At 49.1% G+C, this 25,825-nt stretch overlaps 9 protein-coding genes across 9 annotated transcripts; 5 read left to right on the forward strand and 4 right to left on the reverse strand.

Annotated features, from left to right (window-relative positions):
* Nucleotides 1-402: 402 nt before the first annotated feature.
* Nucleotides 403-2,571, reverse strand: N7498_004116 (sugar porter family MFS transporter; the record flags this gene model as incomplete). The annotated part of the gene is made up of 12 exons (XM_058451178.1): nt 403-618; nt 672-741; nt 791-837; nt 888-1,099; nt 1,151-1,368; nt 1,424-1,455; nt 1,507-1,900; nt 1,959-1,993; nt 2,062-2,339; nt 2,392-2,407; nt 2,455-2,508; nt 2,557-2,571. The coding sequence occupies 12 exons, from the start codon at nt 2,569-2,571 to the stop codon at nt 403-405; spliced, it is 1,587 nt and encodes a 528-aa protein (XP_058310640.1).
* A 309-nt stretch (nt 2,572-2,880) lies between these two features.
* Nucleotides 2,881-4,357, reverse strand: N7498_004117 (enolase C-terminal domain-like protein; the record flags this gene model as incomplete). Its single annotated transcript, XM_058451179.1, has 3 exons — nt 2,881-4,083; nt 4,140-4,244; nt 4,313-4,357. 3 exons carry the CDS (start codon nt 4,355-4,357, stop codon nt 2,881-2,883), a joined length of 1,353 nt encoding a protein of 450 aa, XP_058310641.1.
* Nucleotides 4,358-4,749: 392 nt separating this feature from the next.
* On the forward strand, nt 4,750-5,868 carry N7498_004118 (uncharacterized protein; the record flags this gene model as incomplete). Its single annotated transcript, XM_058451180.1, has 1 exon — nt 4,750-5,868. The coding sequence occupies one exon, from the start codon at nt 4,750-4,752 to the stop codon at nt 5,866-5,868; it is 1,119 nt and encodes a 372-aa protein (XP_058310642.1).
* An 816-nt stretch (nt 5,869-6,684) lies between these two features.
* N7498_004119 (fungal specific transcription factor domain-containing protein) lies at nt 6,685-8,604 on the forward strand (the record flags this gene model as incomplete). The annotated part of the gene is made up of 4 exons (XM_058451181.1): nt 6,685-6,735; nt 6,808-7,252; nt 7,312-8,408; nt 8,461-8,604. The coding sequence occupies 4 exons, from the start codon at nt 6,685-6,687 to the stop codon at nt 8,602-8,604; spliced, it is 1,737 nt and encodes a 578-aa protein (XP_058310643.1).
* An 89-nt stretch (nt 8,605-8,693) lies between these two features.
* Nucleotides 8,694-11,030, reverse strand: N7498_004120 (glycoside hydrolase family 95 protein; the record flags this gene model as incomplete). The annotated part of the gene is made up of 1 exon (XM_058451182.1): nt 8,694-11,030. The coding sequence occupies one exon, from the start codon at nt 11,028-11,030 to the stop codon at nt 8,694-8,696; it is 2,337 nt and encodes a 778-aa protein (XP_058310644.1).
* Nucleotides 11,031-13,547: 2,517 nt separating this feature from the next.
* N7498_004121 (uncharacterized protein) lies at nt 13,548-14,986 on the forward strand (the record flags this gene model as incomplete). Its single annotated transcript, XM_058451183.1, has 2 exons — nt 13,548-13,598; nt 13,652-14,986. 2 exons carry the CDS (start codon nt 13,548-13,550, stop codon nt 14,984-14,986), a joined length of 1,386 nt encoding a protein of 461 aa, XP_058310645.1.
* A 3,001-nt stretch (nt 14,987-17,987) lies between these two features.
* On the reverse strand, nt 17,988-18,245 carry N7498_004122 (cupin domain-containing protein; the record flags this gene model as incomplete). The annotated part of the gene is made up of 1 exon (XM_058451184.1): nt 17,988-18,245. The coding sequence occupies one exon, from the start codon at nt 18,243-18,245 to the stop codon at nt 17,988-17,990; it is 258 nt and encodes an 85-aa protein (XP_058310646.1).
* Nucleotides 18,246-18,329: 84 nt separating this feature from the next.
* Nucleotides 18,330-18,845, forward strand: N7498_004123 (uncharacterized protein; the record flags this gene model as incomplete). Its single annotated transcript, XM_058451185.1, has 3 exons — nt 18,330-18,389; nt 18,444-18,631; nt 18,686-18,845. The coding sequence occupies 3 exons, from the start codon at nt 18,330-18,332 to the stop codon at nt 18,843-18,845; spliced, it is 408 nt and encodes a 135-aa protein (XP_058310647.1).
* A 1,889-nt stretch (nt 18,846-20,734) lies between these two features.
* On the forward strand, nt 20,735-24,430 carry N7498_004124 (uncharacterized protein; the record flags this gene model as incomplete). The annotated part of the gene is made up of 14 exons (XM_058451186.1): nt 20,735-21,025; nt 21,081-21,521; nt 21,588-21,893; nt 21,955-22,002; nt 22,058-22,093; nt 22,140-22,224; nt 22,276-22,363; nt 22,411-22,928; nt 22,981-23,020; nt 23,071-23,207; nt 23,266-23,605; nt 23,659-23,765; nt 23,816-24,229; nt 24,288-24,430. 14 exons carry the CDS (start codon nt 20,735-20,737, stop codon nt 24,428-24,430), a joined length of 2,994 nt encoding a protein of 997 aa, XP_058310648.1.
* Between the last annotated feature and the right edge of the window lie 1,395 nt (nt 24,431-25,825).

The following is a 25,825-nucleotide window of genomic DNA, read 5'->3' on the forward strand; positions in this document are numbered from 1 at the left end:
CTCATTTTGTAATTGGTCGTTCTTTCACATCGCGCATTGACGTTGACTAAGGAGTACCTGAGGAGAGGACATTTACTCTCATCCCGTGCCATGGTATGGGCGATGGACCAGAATGTTAACTCTAGCCGTGGGGTATACAGGCAACCCGCCCACAGGACATTTAAGCGGCAGAAGCCTTGGACGCGAGGTTTTGGTTACTACCGAGGCAATGGATCTATCTAATCGGCAATTAAATCTCTCTATCGAGAGGAATGGAAACCTTGATGACTTTTGGTTCTTTAGGAAGAGGAGAAGAGGAGAAATTAGGCCAAAGTGAATTATAGACTACGTTATCTAAATAACGACCATTTGAGTAGTCCAAATTCCAATTTATGCGACAAACTATTGAATCAATTTCATTTTTCATGCGGCATCGGAGGAATTGGTGGTCACTTCAACATGATCAATATGAGCGGAATCAATCCTCTTGTCATTGAACTCGGTGAGAGCCTCGCCATGAGCCATGTCGCGTTTGAAAATGGCGCCCACTTTGCGGGCCTGTCGATCGCGGAATACCCAAACAGTCCGACTCTTGTCAAATAGGAAATCCACTTCTTCGAGAGACTTCTGGGCAGTTTCCTGTTTGAAGTCAATATTGTCTTTTGTCTTGAAAACAGTATTTTGGCACCCACCGGATAAAAAAGGAACACCGCGATAGCCATGGTGAAGCAGAGAGTCATGAAAACCATGTACAGTTTCCAGCTGATGAAGTCAGAACATCGGCAAATTCCAAGGGAGTTCAAAAACTTACGAAATCTTATTCATCGCGGTGGGGATGTAGAGAGCGAACCAAAAATTCTGATGGGAATTAGTACTAGTCAATTCCATTATCGGGCGGTTGAACCTACCACAAACCAGTTTGTCGCCGAGGTCATGGATGTTCCACGTCCACGGGAGCCTGTCGTGAATAGCTCTGGAGGATAAACCCAAGCGACACAGGCCCACGTCAGAGCAAAGGTCATGACATAGATATACACGAAAGCAATCGTAGCATTTGACGCGGATTTGTTGCTGAAGTGGAAATTGGTCTTTTTCGTGAGCGAATCGTACACCGGACTACCTAATGTTTGCGTAAGTTCAAGTTCAAGCAATACCAGGGTTAATAATTTACCTGTCGTCTTCATAAGGGTTCCAATCAACATCATGGAGATGCCCATGCCAATACCACCAATCACCATGGGCGTCCGACGACCCCACTTGTCCATGTAGAACATACTGGGCCAGGTAAAGACGTTGAGCACGACTCCCTGGATACCATTGGCCAGAAGCGAGCCTTGCGTTTTTTGGATACCGGCTTGTTGGAATAGGAAAACAGCGTAGTACATGATGCTGTTTGATCGTATCAGCTATCTGTCGCACATTCATATCTAGAGGGGGAACTTACACATTGATACCCGTGACTTGTTGCCAGAATTGCTGCAAGATCGGTCAGAGCCGAATTCATCTCCTTCAGGAACGTATACGTACCACTCCAATTCCCAGCCACGTACGACGGCGGTCCCATCCAAACAGCATCTCGAGATACCCCGGTGGCGGGTTCTCCCGCTCCCACTGAATCTTGGCCTCGATCTCAGTCAACTCTGCCAGGACAAATGGATCGTTGACGTCGCCATTCGCATGCAACCGAGCCAATACCTTCAACGCCTTCTCGTGCTCATCTCGCTGGGCCAGCCAACGAGGTGATTCGGGCATAAACCACATCGTAATATGAAGGGAAACCGTCGGGACCATTTGGAGACCTATTGCTAGTCGCCATGACGCGTCACCGGGAAGATAACTTGATCCATATTGGATCCAAAAAGCGACAAGGATACCCAAGTTGATACAACATTGTTGGAGAGACACGATGCGACCGCGGATTCTGTGGGTGGTTCATTAATTAGCTCATTCGCGGATCAGTGATGGATGCCGGGACTTACTGAGAAGGGGCAATTTCACTCTGGTATAGTGGGACCTGCAAGAGAATGCTGTTAGTCCGGAATACTGAAACTCAATCATCCCGTCCTTTTTTTCAGGGCATACCATCATCGCCAGGCATCCGTTACCCAATCCGTTAATCACACGTCCAGCCACAAGTTGAACGACACCGTTAGAAGCGCACGAGATGGCCACGCCGATGGTGAAAATCAAAGAGCCCAAGAGGAGGGTCTTGCGACGGCCCAGTCGATCCGCCAGGAACGCGCCCGTGAGAAGCGATCCGGCAAAAGAACCAGCCTGGATGGAAGCGGTGATTCCACCCTGGAGGAAGTTTCCCGGGTAATTCATATAGCTGAGGAATTGAGGCATCGTTAGGATACCGCCTAAAACTGGTCAGTGCATGGAGTCCGGGACTATTTCCTTCTTCCGACTCACTCATCGAGCCCGTATCCTGCAAGGGTCAGTACTTTGATCATTTGTTCGGCTTTGGGGACTCACATAGCCAAACGCCACGCCGCCAGTGCATGGCGCGATGCCGTAAAGGTACATTTTCTGGAGGTATTAGCGACGATCATGATGCCTCGCGGTGTAGTAGCTTACCCATGAGGCATGCATCTTGAAGGTGACACGATAGTGCAAGGGTGGATATCCAGCTTGGCAGCTATGCCCAGGTGGGGAGCTTCCCATTTATTTATTTCAAAAGGGTGACGGGTAATTAACCCGTTACAGCGTGTGGGGGAAGCTGCAAATATCCGGGGCCCCGGGTCCACTTTCCGTGCAGCTTGGGTGGCTCGCCATCCGGAGCACGGATATTCTACCGTATATTCGGCGGAGTTTATCTGATTTGCGAAAATTGGCCGGTGTTTGGACTGTACTATGGTAGATAGTGGCTCTTTTATTGTGCAGGTATCTGGTGTCTGGTGTCTACAGCGGAGCTAGCCCCCGATCTCCATTCAGAATTCCTTTGGCTGCCTCACTTCTCCACCAACTCTTCGGCCCTCCGGGGAAACTGAATTCCTCTAGGCTTTCCGGCTTCATCTGAACACTGTATCCAGGTGCTCGTGGGGTAACATAATGTCCCGCCTCGGTCTGAGCAGGCTCGAGGAAGTGTTCGTGGAGGTGATCCACGTACTCGAGAATACTCTTCTCCCCACTAATCACCAGGTAATCGATGGTGCTGAGGTGCTGAGTGTACTCTGGAAGACCGACACCCCCGGAGTGAGGGACAATTGGGACCTTGAACTTGTGCGCAAGTAGCAGGATAGCCAAAACTTCATTGACACCGCCCACGCGACAGGCGTCGGGTTGCAAGACGTCGATAGCTCCGGCCTGCAACAACTGCTTGAACACAATGCGGTTCTGCACCATCTCACCCGTCGCAACGCCCACCTTGCCTTTGAGGCCTTTTCTGATTGCAGCATGTCCCAGGATATCGTCAGGCGACGTCGGCTCCTCGATAAACCAGGGCTTAAATTCAGCCAGCTCGGTCATATACTCGATTGCTTCGGGCACAGACCAGACCTGGTTGGCATCAACCATCAACACGTTTCCCTGGTCGTAACCGATCACCTCCCGAGCGAGGCTCAATCGTTCTTTATCCTCTTCGAGAGACCCCCCGACCTTCAATTTAAAGTGTTTGAATCCCTCCGCCAGAGTCTGCTTCAACAACGCGCGCATCTTATCTTTTCCATACCCCAGCCAGCCAGCACTGGTCGTATAGGCAGATACTGCACGATTCTGCTGAACCTTTTCCATCCGCTCAGCCTTTCCGACCCGTGTCTCGCGCAGTAGTTCGAGAGCTTCGTCCGGGGTGAGAGCATCAGTGAGGTAGCGGAAATCGATACATCGTACCACCTCCTCGGGCGTCATATCTGCTATCAACTTCCACACGGGCTTTCCCTCGACCTTACCCCATAAATCCCAGATTGCATTGACGACGGCCCCCAGTGCCATGTGAACGACGCCTTTCTCCGGTCCTACCCATCGCAACTGGGAATCGGATGTGAGGTATCGCCAGGTTTGCGCCCAGTTTCGCACCAAATCATCCAACTTTCGGCTGACTACCAATGGAGCGATTAAATCGATAGCATTGCATACAAGGTCGTTGCCGCGGCCGATTGTGAATGTCTGTATTAGATACTTTCTTAACATCAGCTTGTCAGGGTCCGGGCGTCGGGGCTTACCATGCCATGGCCGCTGTGCTCTGAGTTCGTCTGTAAGATGCAATAGGCTGCAGAATAATCAGGGCCTCTGTTCATGCCATCCGAGCCAGTTTTGTCCAAAGAAGTCTGGCAAATTTTATTCCATTTAGTTCCAAGGTTTTTGTCAAAATGTATATTTGGCAGGTTTTACTCACCGGAAATCGGACATCGTGAGAAGTGAAGCTAGTGATAGTCGTCATTGTGCTCGAGTCCACGGTAGATCTGTCTGAGTACGATCGTGCAGTTTGAAGGACTTGGATGTTATTTTCAAATTGCGAATTAAGGATATTTGGAGCTGCAGGTACAACGTCATCGGGTATTTGGGCGGAGATGGCAACGATCGTCTCTCCCGCAATCCAATCAGCAATTTTCCGACGGGTATTTAAATCGGGGAATTCCAACTCAAGCTCTATGTTTTCCTTGGCTTGGCCATTAGTAGACCAGTCTGTGTTTCCACCCGTAGTAGGCTGTAGTGGGCTGTCGTGGGAATGGCCATGATAAGCGCAGGTCTGCTTTTCGAGCGGATTAAAGGGTTTTCCCTCCCTCCCTTATCTTGCAATTCAGTTCTCTCAACATTGCAGCCTCCTTCACAATGACCACCTTCCGGACCACGACGCCTTTGTCGCGTCTGTTACCTCCGCTTGTTCTGGGCGGTGCTGGGTTCTCCTACCAGATAATTTCGAACCCGAGCTCGACCCAGGCACTCCAAGTCCTCAAGCGCGCTTTTGAACTCGGACTGCGTGCTATCGACACTTCTTCTTATTATCACCCCTCGGAAGTGCTTCTCGGCGAAGCACTTTCTCATCCGGACATCGCCAGCAATTACACTCGCGACCAGTACATCTTGATGACCAAGGTAGGGCGCATCACCGCTACCCAATTCGACTATTCGCCAGCCTGGGTTCGACAATCAGTCACGCGCTCACTTGAACGGCTGCGCACATGCTACCTGGACGTGGTATTCTGCCACGACGTGGAATTCGTCCCTGAGGACGAAGTGCTCGAAGCCGTGGGCGCTCTGTTCGAGATGGTTGGCCAAGGGCATATCAAATACGTTGGAATATCGGGATATCGTATCGACGTTCTCGCCCACATCGCTCGACGCGTCCAAGAAATATACTCCCGGCCGCTTGATATAGTCCAGAATTGGGCTCAATTAACTTTGCAGAACGATCGCCTGGCCCGCGAGGGCTTAGAGGCTTTCAGAGAGGCTGGCGTTTCTTGTGTCTGCAGTTCTAGTCCACTTGCAATAGGACTGTTGCGGTCCAATGGCGTGCCGGTTGGTGACCTGGGTGACTTCCACCCGGCACCTCAGGGGTTGCGACGCGCTGCAAAAGAAGCAGCGGACTATGTTGCTGCGCGGGGTGAGTCCCTTGCGACACTCGCGTTGAGATATTCTATCATCCGGGCACAATCTATATCCGATGCCGATTTCCGGGTGACCACCATCATGGGGATCACGTCAATCGCTGAGCTTGAAGACAACCTCGGTACGGCCCGGCAGGTTCTCCCGATGTCGGATGAGCCGCGATGGCTTTGGACTGCAGATGCTGGACCATCGGTCGAGTTAAGTCAGCGCAAGTTTGAGGAGGATGAGATGTTGTTTAAATCCGTGCAAAAAATACTGGGGCCGTGGAAAGACTATAGCTTTCCAAGTCCAGGCAATGGGTGGGACGTGGCGAGAAAGCGGCCTGCAGAGACCAGATTATAAGTAGAACCCGATAAGTGGTCGACAAACAAATAAGAAAATTTAGAGAGGATTATGATGTCACAGACGATGGAACGAAACCCATAAAGATTCTCTCATAGGGTACAGCTAGCATCTGGAAGGGCCCGTCCCTGCACTCCTGCACCAAACTGGGTTCTGCAACTGGGTTCTGCAACCGAGTCCCTGTCCCCATCCGCTCTCCCCGCATCTCCGCCTCCGCATCGCCGCCTCCCCACCATCTTGCTCCTTTTCCCACGCAGAGCATGGTACGTGATGCCGGGTAGCAACACGCATCATCGGAATCAGACTCGGGTGCTACGAGCTTGCGACTCTTGCACCCACTCGAAACAACGCTGTGATGGGCAGCATCCGTGGTAAGTTCCGTAGAAGATATGGGTCGAATTTCAAGCTAACAGCTGTCCGAAGCCGTCGATGTGCAGGTACTTAAAATTTGATTGCAAGGTTTCATCAAATCCCAGCTCTCTAACTGTGTGACTAGAACGTGAAGAGCTATGTAATTATACCAAAGCTGTTCGCAAGCGAGGTCGTCGACCGCGCTCGGATAGCACCCGGGACTTAAGGCGAGAGAGCCAAGTTCTCTTCGAGCATGGGTCGCCTCAAATCACAGCTGGGAGTCCTGTAGGCACAGTCATTTCAAGCAGTGCATCGACACATGAGACTTCCCATCCCTTGTCACCAACAGAACGTCGACACGAGCCAGCACTCATTAAGAGCCCAAATGGTTCGGAAGGTTTCGCATCTTCAAATCCGCCTTTTGGCAACTCAAAGAGCCCCTTGGGCGCTTTTCTTTCAGGCACTATGGGTGACGCTCAGTTGGAGACATCCCAAGCCGCGATCGCACCAGCTCATGTAAGTACATCCGTCTAGGGGAAACTCGCTATTCCCTGAACTTTTCTAGTGTACTGACCATCGTTTCGAAAGATCTCCATGGACCCGGGTGGCTCGTTACCATTTCATCAAGAGGTCTTTGATGACATCCCAAACACTCTACCAGAGCACAATGTCATCAATCAACCGTACCCCTGTCTTGACTCGGTGCTGCCTCATTTAGGAGACATTTTATCCCCAGTCGAGGCTTCGGAGATGCTCGAAGTTTATTTCAATGAAGAACATAATTCCGTGTTCAAGTCATCCTCGCCCTACATGCTGGCCCATGTCCTCCATCCGTCTTCCGTGCTCCATCCGACAGATCCTCGCCCAATATCACCAGCTCTGCTTGCGGTTATTTTATTTTGCGTTGCCCAGACTGCTGACATGAGGATATTTGATACCCCTGGGGCCAGGGAGCGTATGAGCGTGGATCTCTATCGTCTCTCGTTGAATCTTCTTGAGCGCGAAGATCCAGACAACTACTTTCGAACATCTGGTGCGTAGAGTGCATGCGGTACTGAGAATACTACCGATAGTTTGCTTATTTTTTCTCAGATGGATGGCAGTTTCACCATCCCCAACACGCCAGTGACTCTCCCAGTAACCCACCTTCGGCCCAGGATCGACAACCCAGTGGAAAGGGCCTACTGCCGAGACAACTCGGCTCCACGGATGTTATTCTGGCAGTGGCCATATTGACAATCGTAATATCGGGTGGTCATTACAAAGCAGATGCGTTGAAATGGCGCGACAAGTTGTTTCGGCTAATTCGAGCCAGTGGATTGACTATGGAAGATCAAGACATCGATCTCGGTCCTGTATTCTGCGGTCTCTATAACGGAGACTCGACTTTCAGGAGATGGTTTATTGCTAAAGAAGAGCGCAGGCGCCTATTTTGGCTCGCCTACTGCCTAGACCGCCATTTGGCTCTGTCCTTCAATATGCGTCTGATTATACCAGAAGGCACGTTTTGTGTGCGGACTCCTCTACCCGAGCGGTTGTGGCGGACACTTAATGCCGCCGATCTGAACTGCATTCCAGCTTGTCTACTGGGACCTCCGACACAAATATCAGGTACCGGTTTCTTCGAATATTTTCTCCCCCTCGCTCGGATCTTGGGACACATCATCGACTTACACCACATTCGCAACCACCCAACCTTAGGAGAATTCGTTTCTCAAGACGCGATTCGCCGACTCGAGGACATGATCTCCCGTCGCGAGCAAGAATTGACTGAGCTGGATAGTCAGCCCAGTTTAATGTTTCCTGGAGAATTAGCTGTCAAACTACCCCTGGTCAAAGCCTACAGCACTTATTTGTTACATGTCTTCTACATTCTGCTCCACGGCAAATGGGACCCGATCTCGATGATTGAAGACAAAGACGACTGGATCACATCAGAAAGCTTTCTGACATGTGCCTCCCATGCGTTAAGTGCGACCAGCATGGTATCGCAGATCCTCGCACTTGATCCGGAAATGGCCTTCATGCCGTATCTATTTGGTATTTATCTTCTCCAAGGGAGCTTCATCCTGCTCCTTTTCGTGGACCGCATGCCGGAACTTGGTCCAAATCGATCTGTCGAAGAGGTTTGCGAGACTATTATCCGGGCCCATGAAGTGAGCGTTGTCACTTTGGATACCACGTTTCAGGTAAGATTGGATCTTTTCGAGGACCTTCACAGTACTGATGAGGCTTCACCAGAAAAACTTCCGGAAAGTGTTCCGCTCCATGTTGTATGATGCTCAACAGGCTGGGCCTCATTCGTGGGATGAGCATAAAGCTCGACGAAGGGAACTGCTTTCACTCTACCGCTGGACACCCTTGACACAGGGGCTAGCTTACTAAACACGATGTGAATACATTAAAAAGGCGGTTGAACGAATAAACTCTACTATTGAGTCCAAGATATATAAACATAAGACGGATTCGTTCCTTCAATTGGCGACCGTCCTCCCCTTGATGTTGATCATTCGCAAAGGCTTGGTTCGCCCATGCAATGTTGCATCCTGAACAACCCCATCTGCATCCCATGAAAAATCTACGCTTCCTCCGCCACGCAGTTGAAATCCCTTTACAGAGCCTTGGCCCCATGTTGAAGGAATTGCAGGACCCAGTAGAACAGTATGCATACTCTGATCGTCGTGAACCTGGGGCAGATCGCGGATCAAGATCGCAGCCACAGCGGCAACCAATCCGAAATTGGCGTCAATCTGGAATGGCGCGTCATGCCCAGAATACTGCGAAAGGCCATTGGCAGCAATGTTCTCGCTGATACTGAAACGCAATTCAAAGTTCGCGCGCTCGGTGTCATTCAGCACAGCCCAGCATGCTGAGCGCCAAACCTTTTCCCAGCCGGCATCTGCGTCGCTGCCTTTTCCAATGCCGCGAGACCATAGCATAGTTTCGACTGCCGATGAAACACTTTGATTGTGTGCTTCCTTGGCGACGCTATACCCTGGGTACCAGCCGGTCAACCCGCTCAAGTGTCGATGCGTGTCATTCTTCACGTCGATATCGAGTTTCCATTCTTGCAGCTGTCCCCAGGACCCAATGTGGATTCCACGATCGAGGCGATTCAAAGTATGTTCCACCCTGCGGTAGAATTCCACGTCGGAATCCCCACTCTCCTCCCGAAACGCGAGGACTCGATCCAAAACTTCCCATATCTCCTGTTGATGGTTCGAGCAGCCAAAAGTAGTAGGCCCATGCTCAGGCGAGTTACAAGGATTGACAACCAAAGTCCCATCATTGAAATATCGATCTTCTTGAAGCTGGCTCAACCAAAATTGCACCGTTCCTTTGAGAATCACATATCCTTGACGGCGATACCAATCCTCGTCTCCGGAATAATCAAGCCACTCTGGGATCTGCAAAGCCATCCACGTTCCAGCAAGAGGATAGTCAGCCCAAGTTGCATCGTTCTTCATCCCAGTGTACCCGAAGATATTTATCTCATCATGAATAACCCACGACCCATTTGCTGCCCCGTACAATAGACGTGCCGTCTCCTGGCCGTATGGTATCCATGTTTGCTCCATGTAGTTCCAGAGAGCTTGCTGCAAGGACCCGAGTCCGACTTGCGGCGCTGCCCAGTAGTTCATTTGTAAGTTTATGTTGACGTGGTAGTCTGCACCCCATGCTGGGTACTGCAATGCTGCCCATCGGCCTTGGAGATTTGCGGGTAGGGAGTTGTCACGGGATGATGCTATCAGAAGGTAGCGGCCGTAATCGACTAAGAGGGATTCTACAAAGGGGTTTCCTTGATTGAGGTCGTAGGTAGAGATTAGATTGGCTGTTTCTATGGCGGTGGAATTTGACGAGTCCGGTAGGTTCAGGGAGAATCTGTTGAAAAGACTCTGGTGGTCTGCGATGTGGCTTGCTAATATCTCTTCGTATGATCTGGAGACCGCAGCGGAAATAGTCTTCTTCACCGAGGGCGTTGGATCTTCTCCACGGAATGAGAATCCAAATTGCTTGTTACCGTGGCCTTGGTCGTAGTTTGTTCCACCTCCGATTACAACTGCTGCATTGGTGGATTTTGCGTCGCTCGAGAAGACGAGGGAATTCCCTTCACATTGCATTGCGCTTGGTTGTATCGACTGCGCTATTCCCGTGAACTTCATCCCCGGTTGGGATAGTTGACCACTCATTTGCAGCTGACCATGGCAGCAGGTATAAGTTACCAGGGATTCATTCAAGAACTTGTTCTGAAACCCAAATTTAATAGTCGGCAATGGTGACTCCGATACGATGCGATAGACACAGACGTCATCAGGTTGAGAGCAAAAGATCGAAGTATTGAAGTGATTCTCTCCGCTTGAGAATGTGACCGTGTGTACTCCAGTATCGAGATCTAGACCCCTAAAGTAAGAAGAATAATCATCGGCGTCGTCAATCTCGACGGTCAAATTGGCAAGAGGCGTGTAGGAGCCGTGGGAATAAATTGGGCTGAGAAGAGCGTTGACATTGCCTGTTCCATTTCGGAAAATCTCGTCTCGAATTCCGGGCAAAAAATGAGATCGGTCCTCTGCTGGATTGCCACCGGAATAGCTTTGGTTCTCAAATGGCCCACCCGTCCATAGACTGTCTAGATTGATGTTGATGCTTTCGGATCCAGGCTTCCCGGCGGCCAAGAGGCCCATACGCCCATTGCCCAAGGGATATGCCTGTCTTTCGATGTCTGAGGTGCTGGCTGGAGAGCTCGACCAGAGCCATTTTGCGACTGCTAAGTCGCCAAGCCCAACAATGCAGAAAAGTAGAGAGACGATCATGTTGATACCCGCGGTGATAGACCCGGCCCGCAAGTCCACAACGCGGGGCCTTAACCTATTTATTTAAATTTTAGCTACTCAATTAACGGAAGAATGCAACCCTGTGCATTTATAGATTATCCGATATGCAAATATTGTATTTACCCGCGGCGAAGTGAGACTTGAAGCCCCACAATGGTGATAGTGCGGGGAAGAGACGAAACAAAAATCACCGGCAAGTCTCATCTCGCTTGCCATTCAGATTCTTCAAAGAGCCGAAAAGATACGATGCAGTCGAAGGAATTCAGCCAGATACACAGCCGTTAGTAATATAGAAAGTGGCGAGTCCGCGTACTACTCATATTCGGTATCTGGAATATGGATTATGGGCATGCATCTACCGAAGCAGAACAAACCCCCGGCTGACATGGTTCATCTCAGCAGCAGTCATATTTCTTTTTAGCCTTATTTGGGAACACGCAAAAGAGTCAACAAAGATGTCGCATTTTTCCACAATGCAAATGGCCTTGGGTCCGTTCCGCCTTTTATCGAAGGTAACATTTCGGGAAGCCCGAGTATCCGGATTTTCGTAGTCTTAGAAAATTGGTCTTATAAAAGGAAGCGCTCAGTCACGATATCAGTCCCGGTCTTGTCATATGCGATGAATCATACAACGAAGTCCCAAATAAAAGCGAAAAAATCCCTCACGTGGATATGGGCGGACTATGCCAAGATCCGATTTGGGTCTCTTGGCCGCCTACATGTACATTTGCTGCGGAACAACGGGGATCGGCATGAATGCTGGCCTCTTTGGCAACGCTACTTGTAGGCTTTTTCTGCTTTCTTGGCAGGCTAGACCTGCCGGTTCAACAGCCGGGCAGCGTCGTTGTGCATAGGAAATTCGCTATAGAGTGTTTTCAAACTCAGGTTTCCAAGGCCATAGCGATGATGACCGATTTTGCCAGGGTGGACTGTCCCCATTTTTGACAGCACCCAATCCCGTCCCTGTTAAGGCGGGTGGCGTCGAAAGGGGACTTCGTTTGACCGTTTGACGTAGCTTTTTGACGGCATCATCCGCCATTTGTCTTCCTCAATGCCTTGATCCTTGCTAAACCAAATTTTCGACGATCTAGAAGAGAGGGAAGCCTGGTTATCTTTTAGATAACCTGGAAATCCTCAGAACTCAGATCAAGGAAACGATATTACAAATTTCCCACTCGGTGGGCGCGACTGTGGGTTTGACCTAACAGTTACATAGCCCGAGTGTCCAGGGCTCGGGGCTCGGGTTCGGTAGGAGAACCACGTTTTTCCACACGGCTCCACTTGTCAAATGAATTGTGGTGCCCGATATGCTATTTCTATCAAATGTCTGGCCCGGACCACGGTCGACATTGCGATCGGCATTCGAGATACCAATCAGATTTCCCTTCAGAGGTGACAAATGACAAGACTGTAGGATTAGCCTGAGTCAGAAAGTGGATTTTCTCCGGCGCTGGGCGAAATCAAGATTTCGACCAGAAGGTCTGCGAAGATGACATTCGAAGTATTCTCGATGAGGGGCCAATCGCGCAGAGGGGTTCGAGCGGAGCCGCCATTCTCCGAGCGATCATAGTAATAAAGATGACACAAACGCATCAATTTATTTCAATTTATCATTTCGGGATGAACTACTATCGCTAAGGCTGGGAGATTCTGCAACTCTGGAGAACCCGGGTTAATTTCAAACCCCTGATCGAGGGCAGTGGAGGAAACAGAATCTGTCCGGAGAAGGCCGAGGCGGCGGAGACCGGCAAAATCTGTGCTGATCGCAATATCATGTCAAAATCAACTGAGATCGTTGGGGTTGGCCAAGAGAAGGGCCCAATAAAAACCGAATGGGATCCGTCCAAGGACCTAGACTTCCTAGACTTCCTTAGCCAGACTCTAACAGCGTCGTAGTGTCAGACTCGATCGGGTTTCTCGATCTGTACATAGATCCCGCGTGCCATAAACCGGCGAGGGGACTGTAAAAATGCGTAAGAATCAATTGACTGAACAAATCAATTCTTGATCTACGTTCTATAATTATAGATAGTTCCGAGCTTCCAGTCGAACGTGGCGGATCACCAGGAACATGACGTAGGAAGGCGTTTTCACCGTTGGTTGGACCCTTCTTCCCGAACCAGCTCGCCACGATGAGCTTCTGACTGGTTCAGATGTATTCGAGGATATCCACCGGTTCCTGCATCTCCTGGGGCTAAGTGGATTCCATGTGCGCCGCCGGATCCGTGGGTATCTCTGTTGTAGTTCATTTCCTTGCTGAGCTTCTGGTGGAGTTGCTGTCAGTGGTCTCTCGGCGGTCTTTTTAGGGCATCCTCACCCTCCGCTTTCTGCGTTCACCATCATCTACGACTTCAGTCTTCCTCTGCTTTCCACGGTTTCTGGTATCTCTCGTTTGACCTGAAATCCTCATCACTCGTTTCTTTTCTGCCAAGTCGCAGTTATATCACTCTCTATAAACGTTTGTGCAATTCTGCTCGTTCGCAGTAACTTATCACAATGAAGGTCACTTCCGCCATTGCTCTCGCGTCGATCCTGACTGCTTCTCAGGTTAGTATTGTCTTACGTCTTCTTCTCCAGTACCCTTGTGCTCACTACAGTAGGCATGGCACGTCAAGGCTCCCGCTGGTGTCCAGGCGCGCCACTTTGGGTCTTCGTCTCGCATTCCTCCCCCGGGAGCTATCACTTCTAGCACTCCCCTGGTTGCCCCGACTCGGTCGCCTGTGTCGTCGTCTACTCCCTGTGATGAGACTACTTCTACTACCGAGTCGTCCACTTCGGACTGCTCCAGCGACCTGATGACCCCGACCTCGTCGCCTGCTCATCAGACGGCTACTTCCAGCTCGATCTCGGTCTCCGTCCCGACTTCCAGCTCGACTGCTCCTGGTTCTTCGGTGCCTGTCTCTTCCCCGGCCACTTCGCCCGCCGGCAGCTCTACCGTCCCTGCTTCGTCTCAAATTACTAGCATGGTCTCGTCGAGCGCTACCACCCCCAAAATGACCACCTCCACTATCTACACCACTAGTGAGATCACCGTCACCAAATGTGCTCCTACTGTCACCAACTGCCCGGCGCACTCTACTTCCGTGATCACTTCGACTATCCCAGTTACCACCACCGTCTGTCCGGTGACCGAGACCTCGTCCACCACTCCTGCCCGGGAGTCGACCGTTACTGACACGACTTACGAGACCACCACTATCTGCCCCGTCACTGAGACCATGACCTCTGGTACCAACACCATGACCTCCACCTGGAGCTCCGTGTCCACCATGACTGTTACTGGCCCTGCTTCCTCTAGCCCTGCTGCTACTGGTGTTACCTCTGCTCCCTCGTCGCCTGCTGCCTCTTCTGCTCCTAGCAAATCGACCGTGACCGACACCACCTACGAGACCACCACTATTTGCCCCGTCACTGAAACCATGACTTCTGGCACCAACACTATGACCTCCACCTGGAGCTCCGTGTCCACCATGACGGTTACTGGCCCTGCTCCCTCGTCTCCCGCTGCCTCTTCTACTCCTTCCAAGGAGTCGACCGTGACCGACACCACCTACGAGACCACCACTATCTGCCCCGTCACTGAGACCATGACCTCCGGTACCCACACCATGACCTCCACTTGGAACTCTGTGTCTACCATGACCGTGACTGGCCCTGCCCCCAGCGCCACCGAGACTGAGAGCAGCTCTGTCGTTGTCCCTTCTATGGCGAGCACTGCTACTGTGTCCACTCCTGCCGCCACCATGCCCTCGGGCAGCATGAGCACCACCGTTGGCCCCGCTGCCTCTTCCACCACGATGAGCACCAGCCAGTCCGAGCCCACTACCGCCCCGGCGGCCAGCTCTACTCCCGCTTTCAACGCGGCCTCGCCTATGACTGTCTCTTCCGGCCTCGGCATGGCCTCGCTTGCGGCCCTCTTCGCCCTAGTCCTGTAAAATTGATCTCACGACCTGATCTGTTCTGAACTTATTTATGCTTGTTTATTTTTTTAATTTGCATCCGAATTGTTTTCGGTTTTGGTTGCTCTTCACTTCTACCTCCCCAGTCCTGGCAATGGGCTTTTTGTGTCTATCACTGCGTTAGAGTCTTACTCCCTGCACGTGAATGAGACTTTTTGCCTGTTTGTCTGGCAATTTTTTATATTCCAAAATTTGTTTTCTATTATTAATACGATAGATTTCGCGTTTGTGACTACTTAGTTTATTGAATTGTGATCCATGTTCTCTTAATCACAGTACCAGCTGCCCCTATTCTGGTCCTTTCCTAACATTTGACATAGAACTCAAGGTAAACGTCTTTTATGATGTATACTACCAGCAGAAAGTCCCAGTCTGACAGTTTCCTTAAACGTCTCAAGTTTCGCGAAAGCGTTACGGAAGGTAAGCTACAGAATCTGAATGAAGTTGTTCCTGTGATGAAATGAGGATTTCTACGTGTTCGTTGGCAACCAAAATGTGTCTGCTAAATTTAGGAACAGCTAAAGCATCCAATGATTGCCCTGGTCCGCTCTGATATTTAACAGTAATGTGCAATTCCATAGCCTGGAACCATTCCCATGATTTAGCTCTCGACATCAGCGAGGAACGATCATCCCACCATTATTAAGAAATTTCCATTTCTCTAGGAAAAATGACTTTGCCTTGTTTTCTACGTGCGAAATTATACCGGGGAGAAACCTGGAAGACGCATAGATTAAGCTATTTAAACATAAGGCTAGGTCGTAAATTGCAACATAATAGAAGGTATAGAGGTTGTGTAAATCAAGCACAATACGCTAGCAAACTCAAGCTTTTGCTAGTCACCTCCGCTTTCCTCCTAAAACGCAGATAATAGGCGGGAAAACATACTCGATAAGCACCAGAAAATTGCCCCGCCACCAAAATAAATTACTAAGAGGAACTTTGTAATAGCTTTAGGCGGAGATAGAAAATAGAAAAGTAATAGTTGGAGTTCAAAACAGCGAAATAAGCAAGACCAAAAAGATTTATGGCCACGCTAATAGCACAGTCACGTATATTTGATATCTCAGCCCTAGGTATGTTTTATTCAGGTAGCTATAGTCTAGGATATCATATTAACTTAGAAGGCCTATTTATATATGTCGAAAAGTATCCTATTACACTTTGGCTTGTAGTTATTGCTTTAAAGGTTGAACTGATTAGACTTTAGCGGCTTACTACACAGAAAAAGAAGCTATAAGGCCTCGGAGCCTAGTCGGGCAGAAACCTTGACCTCTCATTTTAGTATTCCGTGCACTACTGACTAACTTTTTTTCGATTGAAAATTTATTTAAATGACCCATAGGCTTCACATAGTACTATACAGTTATTCACGCAGTTTGGCCTTAGTCACAATTATTGATTAATGTGAAGTTTTGCTTATTGTTAGTGTCGATCTATACCACCAGAAGATTTAAAAGAACGGCCACGATGTTCAATTAGATATAATGCTATCACTCCGTTGCTACGCTTTTTAAATAGCTTCAGACTAGTCAAGTTTTAGATTCTCTACATTATCTAGATACGTATCGGCGTTCATATGATCGGCTTGCCACATTCGCGTAGTCTAGATACGCAACCCATATATACACGGTGACTTTAGTGCCAATGTATCGGGTATAATAGATTGTTTCAGCGAGTCCTGATTCACCGACCGCATTTCATTCTAATCTTGTCGAATATCTATAGAGATTACGGTCTCAAACATTAAACATAGGGCACTTACGCGCCGAGGCCGCTGATGGCAGCTCGACCGTTAAACGTTCTAGTGATACTATGTATCATGGATATCCAGTCAAGCAGCGGGTAGGTTCTTACATCAAGTTCAGCCAGCAGCAACAGTATCACTGTTGAATACACCGTTTAGAATCTACCCTCAAAAGTCTGACTGCACAGCTCCTGCAAAGATGGAAAGAATGGTCTACAGGTTGGTTGCTGTGAATGATTTCAGTCCTAGCTATAGTACAGTACACTCAATAATATCGATTCATCCACTGGCCGTGTTACCGTGACGGAAAGTCATTCCTTTTACGGTAGTAGTAGTAGTAGTAGTAGTAGTAGTAGTAGTAGTAGTAGTAGTAGTAGTAGTAGTCATGTTCATTTACCCCGATCGCTCGCAAAGCGATATATAGGCTATAGCAACAATATATATCTATATATTTCTCTTCGAATTCAAGAAGGCTAATATATAGCTAAAGAAGCGTAATTTCTAACGGCCATCAAAAAACCAGTGCTATAGTCAAAGACCATAATTCTAATAACTATTAGAATTCTCGACCTACCCTATATTAAATATTATAAATAAATATATAGAAAAGCTCCCTAAATCTATATAACTTATACTTAAACGAGTAAGTTACGTTTTCTACCTATTTATCCTGTTTGTGGACCTTATGGGTCACCTACGGGTCACCTAAGATGGGTCTGGCACCTTGAAGACCCAACCTTTCGGTCTAGAAGTCAGTCCCTTAGGTTCACCCGCGGGTGAGTGCCAGGTCTAGTGGGGCATATAGAATTCAGGGGCATAAAAGAACTACCTGTCTAGATAGGCCTAGATAGATTATATTATCAATTATATAGTGTTTTAGTTATTAAAAATAGGTTAGAACCTATTAGGTGGGGTTGGGTGCCTAGCTCGCTTCTGTGTCCAGCTCGCTTGTGGATTACATTATCTAATGGGGGGGGGGGAGGTTCGGATTAGCAATTCCCTACTTTTATATCAAGAATTTATGTGGCATTACGATTGATACGACCGCTGAAACTCCAAGGAGCTGTATCATCTTCCCAAGCTTCCTCTCTGCGCTTCCTTCCACCCACTTCGACTAGTTCTGTGTCTAGCAACAAATGGACGTTCTGGCATTAAGGACCAATGAAGCAGTCTTGCAAACCCAGCGTTACCGCGCCGCAAGCGTGGTGGCGGGAGATACGCATGTCGCATTTAGTGAGAATTAGGCACGCCTTCCATCCCGCCGAGCTCCTCGCCCAGTCGCTGCCCGTTTACCTCCACCTCCTCAGCATCAAGCAGGACATATACCATGCGCGCCCAGGCGTCACTGTGATTGATCCATTTATGCATCGTCCCCCTTTGAATAAGCACGTCGCCCTGGCACAGCGTCCGTGTCTCGCCCGAATCCAACAGACACTCCAGCTCGCCAAAGATCACGACAGCGTAGTCGCAGCTGACGGTGCGGTGCATAGGCGAGACTCCGCGAGGAGGGTAGTCGACGAAGCGTATCACTGAGCCCCCACACTTGACCAGACCGCTCTTCATCCGCCGCTCATGCTCCTTGGCGAACCCAGCCAGGTCCTTGTCGCCATTCAATTGGACGGTTACGGGTACGTATTAACGTTGAATGGCTGTGGTCAACGGAAGCTGATTTTGATCATGACATAGCAAATTCTTTACTTTGATTTCACCAAGCATGTGAACATGTGGACCTATGGCGACTTTGCGGGTAGTACGGTAAACAAGACCGTGCCCAGCGACCCGTGGAGTCAGACCGGTCGAAGAAATACTCCTTTTGACCAAGAGTTTTATCTTATCCTCAATGTGGCCGTTGGTGGCACAAACAACTATTTCCCGTAAGTGTCCCAACCTAATACTATTAATCCCGTCTAACAAAAGTGATGTTACAGCGATGAACTTGGTGGTAAACCCTGGGTTGATGCAAGCCCCAGTGCTATGAAGGAATTCTACCTGGCCCAAAGCTCCTGGCTTCCTACATGGGGTACCCCCGAAGAGCGCGGCATGATCGTCAAATCGGTGAAGATGTGGCAGCAAGGAGCTTGTGCATGAGCTAAATCTTCGAATTTTGAATTTTTCGTTTGTTTTTAGTAATGACAATTTCCTTGGATATGGCACGAATATGGAGAGATGGCTAGATTTCCCACGTTCAATGAATGAATTTAATTTTTGTGAATCATAGCTTCCACATTTGAATAGAGGCTTTCTTTGTTAGGAAGGTAAAGTGCATGGTATATTTAGAACCAGTTCTCTGGGTAAAAGGGTCGTCAGTCAGCAAGCTTAGTAGGCTTCCGCATACTTCTGGATCGACCGACGCAATGAGAGGTTTCTCCTTAGCGCCGAGAGGTCCATGTGGTCCTTAATCTGTCACTTCCTCCAACCGGCTTTACTAACACCACATCGCAAGGCAAACATGGCACCATCATGGTACTGGCTGGCTGTATTCACCAAGTTCCAGGTGCTCGGATGCGAAACTAGTCAGCCTCCACCTGACGGAGATGAACCCAAGCCATGAAGCCACTCGGTTATCCCATGCCATCTCTGGCAAGACCCCTGTCGGTCTTGGGGCTGGCGCTTTAACATAAACTATGTTCGAGATGCGATTGGTGATCAATCACCTATGTCATCTCTGTAGGGCTCAGTGATTGCGTACGCTTCCGCCAAGCTTTACACAGTACCTATGATCCTGACGCTCTCCGTCACACCGTGTATCTAAGAAAGCAGGAGATAGAAAGAATTTACTATTCGATAAAGATGATCCAGCGTTGGATGCAGAAGCTAAGAGTGAGTTAAAGGCTGCTGAAGAGACACAATGAAAGACATTGCAACGGTATCAACGATTGTACAACATAGCCATCAATGAGATTCACTGGATACTACTGATTGGAGGATAAACTCCTGGGGGGCTTCGATGGTTAGGTTTCCTGCAGGCGCTAGGGGGATCTGTGCTTTATAAAAATCGTCGGTGTACGGAAGCTTTATTCATGAACTCCGGGCAGTGGCGAAGGGCAGCCAACTCATCGCGCTAAAATACCGTGATCCTATCATGTTGCTAGATTCCATGTCGGTACTAAATTTAAAAGGCGGTATTACCCGTAAAGTCTGATTTACGAATGCCGAAGTTGCCAAGCCAGCCGATGAAATGTCAAATTTTTAGGTTATTAACCCCCACGGCAATCTAGAACTCCCAGTCTCGGATAGGAAAGTCATTTTGTGCCCTGCCAATTAAGCGGGGCAATGGGGCGTTCCTAGTGGTGCTTGGGCCTCCCAAACTGTTCCTGAAAAGCCATAGCGGCACGAACCCTCGCCATAAATTTGCCCATGGCCAGCAAACCCTTCTGTATCACGGCGAACTGCTTTGCTGGTCCACAAAGTACCCTTCAAATGGTGCTTCTCAGGGTCGGCTTGCGACACGCTAACTCTTCGGCGCATCCGAGCTTCGGCTGATAAAAAAAAAACCTAAGTACTCGAGTTGGACGAGCTGGATTACCCGAATAGTGCAGTAGCTCAATGCCGCCCACGGACCCGCCTAAGTCCAGAGGTGGCCGTGCCAGCCCTAGCCCATGCCCGCAATGGACCTACCTCTAGTTTCGAGCATTGGATGCCACTCTTCAGCTGTAGTAAGCACTCGAGCATCGGCTTTCCGAACCACTTTTCAATAGTGTTTAGTCGCCTCGACTATCTGTCGCATTGCAAATCACCATGCGCCGGCGATGGCCGTGCTAGTTCGCCGCCCTGTCCATAGCGAAGTCTGGACCGGCATTTTCTTTTCTTTGCTTATCAACTTATGTCGCGTTGTTTACCTTGGACTGCTGAGCTTTCATTCTTTTTAAGTATTTTGGGTCCTCCCAACTTCTATTTCAGGGATATAGCGGTCCCATAGATCTACTCCTCTTCGGGGACATCCATTCTTTCTCTCATGCGCAATTTGCATTACAATTATGGATACTACGCAAGCAGATGATTCCCTCACTAAGGAATTGACCAAGCCGGAAGAGTGGCCGCTCCCTTCCACTGAGAATCGTGCCCAGCATGAAGCTCTCGAGGTTTGCTACTTGCAATCGCGGGCGTCTACACCGCACCTTGACACGGCAGAGATTGCTCGAGTTCTCACGCCCGGCCCTGTGCATCCTGTAATCTCCATTCGTTCAAGGCGAGGCCCGCCTTCAGTTGCGCATTCTCTAGCCTCTCCGTCAATCTCTGAGTCGGGCGAAGGAGAAGATCCTAGCTCGGTGTGTTCCAAATTCCTTCCAACTTTCCTAACAGGGGTCACTAACATTTCCGCAGATGGCGAGATATCTCGCTCGACGGGCAACCCTTCTCGGCTGGTTTGACGGAAGCGAAGTTGACAATGGCCTCCGAAATTGGCCGTCGACCTGCGTCGCTGTTCGCCTTTCGGACGACGACTATTCTTTCTTTCCATATAATGTCAATCCTGCGTTGGGCGACGCCATCATCCGGCTTGGTGAGACAGCTGCAGTCGCCATGTCGTCTCGATTCACATCTGCTCTGATCGCTTCCATTATGCCTGGTCAAAAGAGCCTCATTATTGAGAGCACCAGCGCTCGTATCCCTATTGTCTACTGTTTGAACGATGTCAATTCTGAGATGGTTCATTTTGCACGAGCCTGTATTGTAGTTCAAGAGAAGGTTATCCTGGTCTGGTCTCATGATGCCGGCGCAATTCTCAACGTGGCCTTTGATGTTGAGAGACAGCTCGGCAAGAAGGTGAGTGCTCACACTGAGCGCCTAGTACATTTGTACTCCAACGACTAATTTTTCTTCTGTCTGCAGGGCCCTCGTATCTCAAATGCCACCACACCCCGCATTTCCGGATGCTCTTCTCCTTTTGACTTGGACACCGATGCGCAGGTCTCCACCACGGCCAACAGCACCACTACTCCCATTCGGGGAGCACTCGATGAGAAACACGAGGTCTACAGCAAGGCCGTCGCCTTGGAAGAGGGCGGTGACGAGGATGAGACTGCTGTTGATTTGGAGGGTAACTTGGCTCCCAGACCAGCCAACCGAGTCCATGCATTCAAGATCAGCTTTGCTATCATGCTGGTGATTCTGACGCAGTCGCTTGGAGTGTCTCGGGTGAGTTTGAACATCACTTCAGCTTTCCAACTCGGTCCAAGGCTAATCATTCTTTTTGCAGTTAATTAATGAATACGCATGGGACGGGGACTTCACTCGCTTTGCATTGGTGGGTTCTCTCATCTCTATGCAAATGGCCGCAACATCATACTAACGCGGAACAGGTTGTGACCATTCCACCGCTTGCCCTGTTCTCTTTGGTAAGCCTCCTCGGCGGCTTTTTGGAATACTACTAAGATGAATTAGTTCTTCTTCATTGTCCTTGTTACCAGCGCCTTCCAGCTTTTCCTCCCAGCCACTTTCTGCTTGAAGAACTCGAAGTTCCACTCAGGTTGGTTTTCTGCCCGAGTACTTGCTCACCAAAATGCTTATCCCACCATAGCCATCAAACCAAACCCAAAGTTCCACCGTGACTATGAACTGCCCCATATCACCATCCAAATGCCCGTGTACAAGGAGGGTCTCAAGGGGTATGTAACTATAGCGGTCTCTGAGACAGCAAGCTAATATTTCATAGTGTCATTGTCCCGACCATGATTAGTGTCCTCGCTGCGGTTCAGTACTACGAGGAGCGGGGGGGAACTGCATCTGTCTTCATCAACGATGATGGTATGCAGTGTATCCAGCCCGAGCTCGCTGAAGCCCGCAGGAAATACTACCGTGAAAACGGAATCGGCTACACAGCCCGTCTCCCCAATAAGAAGGCATCTCAGAAGAAGTCTTCAGGCTTCAACTGGCTCCGGAAGTCCAAATCAGTCGAAGAAGATACCGAATCCGAGAAGGAAGAAACCCCTACCACTCCCCAGGCTATAGTGAACAAGATTGGCTTCGAGCGCAAGGGAAAGTTCAAGAAGGCCAGTAACATGAACTACGGTCTCGCTTTCTCGAATCGGGTTGAAGATGAAATGGTTCGCTTGGCTGGGTTGGAGTGCCAACAACGCGGGTGTGCCAACGATGACTTGACTATCGAGGATGATGATCGGATTTACCGGCAGGGTCTCGCTAACATGCTCGCTGAAGACGAGGGTCGCACTTGTCAGTACTATTTCCCAATCGTCGCACCGAAATTGTTGCTAACGTTAGGCAGGGGCTGAAGGAAACATTCGTATCGGTGAACACATCCTTATGTATGTTGATCTTTGATAATCCTCCAGTAACAAGCTCTGACGACAAATAGTATCGACTGTGATACTCGAGTCCCCGTTGACTGCCTCCTCTACGGCGCATTGGAAATGCACGAGAGCCCCGAGGTCGCAATTATTCAACACGGCTCCGGTGTCATGCAAGTGGTTCACAACATGTTTGAGAATGGTAGTGCGTCGTCCCTTCCAAATCTTGCTTTATGAGTAACTGACTAACCCATCAAACTTAGTCGCTTATTTCACCGATGTGGTCTACACAGCTATTAAGTACGGTGTCGGCTGTGGCGATGTGTCTCCTTTTGTCGGCCACAACGCCTTTCTCCGATGGAAGGCTATCCAGAGCATTCAATTTGTGGATCCTTCGGATGGCCAGACGAAGTGGTGGTCTGATGCGCACGTCTCCGAGGACTTTGATATTAGTCTTCGATTGCAGATGCATGGCATGACTGTTCGTCTGGCTACATACCACAATCGCGACTTCAAGGAGGGCGTGTCGCTCACCTTGTACGATGAGTTGACGCGTTGGGAGAAGTATGCCTACGGCTGTAACGAGCTCGTATTTCATCCCTTGTGAGTAATTCTGTGATCTTTGAACAGTTTCCGCCTACTAATGCGCGAGCTAGCTATAAATGGCCTTACAAGGGCCCAGTGACGAGACTCTTCCTTCGTTTCTTATGGAGTAACATGCCTGTCACTAGTAAGGTAACCATCATTGCGTACATATTTACCTGTGAGTCTCTCTCGAGCCTTCATGACTACCTCACGGCCTAACATCAATAGACTATGCAATCGCCTCCGGTATGCTTTTGGCTACAGTCAACTACGTCATTGTCGGTCTCTTCAACTCTTCAATCGATCACATTTACCTGCGATCTTGGGGTATTTGGATTTCCTTGGTTGTTGTCTTCAACGGTGTTGCCTCGGTCGCATTCAGCATGGCCCGTCACCAGCTGAGGGAGATGGTTTTCTGGAAATCGCTTCTCAATTCCGTTATGTGGCTCCCATTCTTGATCATCTTCTTCGGCGGCATTAGTCTCAACTGTGCAAAGGCTATTTTGTGCCACGCGTTTAGCATCAACATCGAGTGGTCTTCGACCGCCAAAGAGCCCGGTCCATCTGGTTTCTTCATTGGTCTTGACAAAATGGTAAAGAAGTTCAAGTATACTTGGGCTATTTGCTTGTTCCTTGCAGTCGGTATGTTCTTCTGGCTGTCATTTGGAAAATATGGCTGACTAACTTGTTTTTTTTTCAGTGATGATTTATATGGCTCTCGGCACTCCCTGGGGCTGGCGAATTAAGCCTGGTGAATACTCAACCGCTAGCATTGCGATAGGTCCGCTCGCTATCCAGATTTGCAATGCGGCCATTCTCCCGCTGGTCTTGGGCTTGAACTGATCAAGCCCTGCCATTCTCCAGAACTACGACCAGATGATGGGTTTTCCTTAATTTTTGTTCTTTTTCTATCGAGGCAAAATACAAGGGGTACGCCCGAGTTTAATTCCGAGAGATATTAGGCTAGAGCTTATCCTCTCTTTACAGCGTTATCAGTTTCCTAGAGTATCTGAATTTTGAGCCCAGGTAATAAAATGCTTCACGCAAATGTAGCACCTTCAAATCTTTTGTACGGTTATAACAATCAAGTAGCCCAGAGACTGCCGCCAATAAGACTTCCAATCATTAGTATGCAAGAAAGCATAATACAGGCAAAAGCAACACTCAAATATAATTCTCTTGAACTCAAACCCATTTTTCTACTTGGTACTTCTGAGAAATGTGAAGTGAGAGTAAGCCTCGAAAGTGAACTATGCAATTTTCTTCCAAATTCTGCGAAACGCCGGAGCAAGAAATATGTACTTTTGTACTGTGAGATGGCCACGTCGGCTCAATTTGGCGATAGCCAATAATGTATAGAGGCATTCTCCTATTTGCTCAAGTCAGTCAAGCGCCTTGGCCACCAGGGCCATGATAGCCGACGAACCTCGTCTCCTAACCCGAATGATGTCTAGCGTGTTCAGGAGTAGAGAGGGTAATAATGAGTTCTAATGGATCTTCAGATACTTCTCAGCCAATATTCAAGCGTAACTATTGAGGGTTGATCTTGGTAGCTGAAAAGAAGGAACGGGAAAGGCACCGAAAGCGCGCAATTGGAGGGTTTGTGCTTGATAAACAGGGTTCTAAAAGAAACCTCCCGCTGCCAGGTTCGTGAGGAGAAGGCGAGACACGTTCCTCCACCGATGGCCAGTTTTATCTAGACCCAAGTTATTGTACTGGTGGGGTCAAGCTCAGTCTGTTCGAGGAGAAAACCAAGGTTCAAGGCCCAAACCTGAGACTTCCACCACTGGTCGACCTCCTTTCATTCCAAGGGCCATTCTACCAACTGGAAGAGCCCAAATTGCAAACAAGTAATACGAAGGATTCGGTTACCATACGGAACCCATACAGGCAAATACCCGATCCTTTAGGTGGGCCCTGTACTCGGCCTCGAACGGATTCCAGGATTCCAATGTTCCCTATTTCACCTATAGTCAGTGCCACGAGTCAGGAAACTGCAAGGTGGGCCTCGACCGATTGACGTATCACCGCAGGTCTATCAATTGAATTTTTCTTTTTACTTCGAGATGCAGGTCGACAGGTTGACTGCAAGCAATCATGTGACAAGTCACATTGGGACAATCCTGCAAACTGGCATTCAGTTGTGTCCTCCTTATCCGCGGATATAAATACCCACACACCCGGAAGCATTCAAAAAGCCCCCGGCCTTGTTATAGTGAGACAAGAGTTTGAATAATC

Source organism: Penicillium cinerascens, assembly GCF_028974065.1.
Source record: "Penicillium cinerascens strain IBT 15544 chromosome Unknown contig_24_segment0_segment0, whole genome shotgun sequence".
NCBI lineage: Eukaryota > Fungi > Ascomycota > Eurotiomycetes > Eurotiales > Aspergillaceae > Penicillium > Penicillium cinerascens.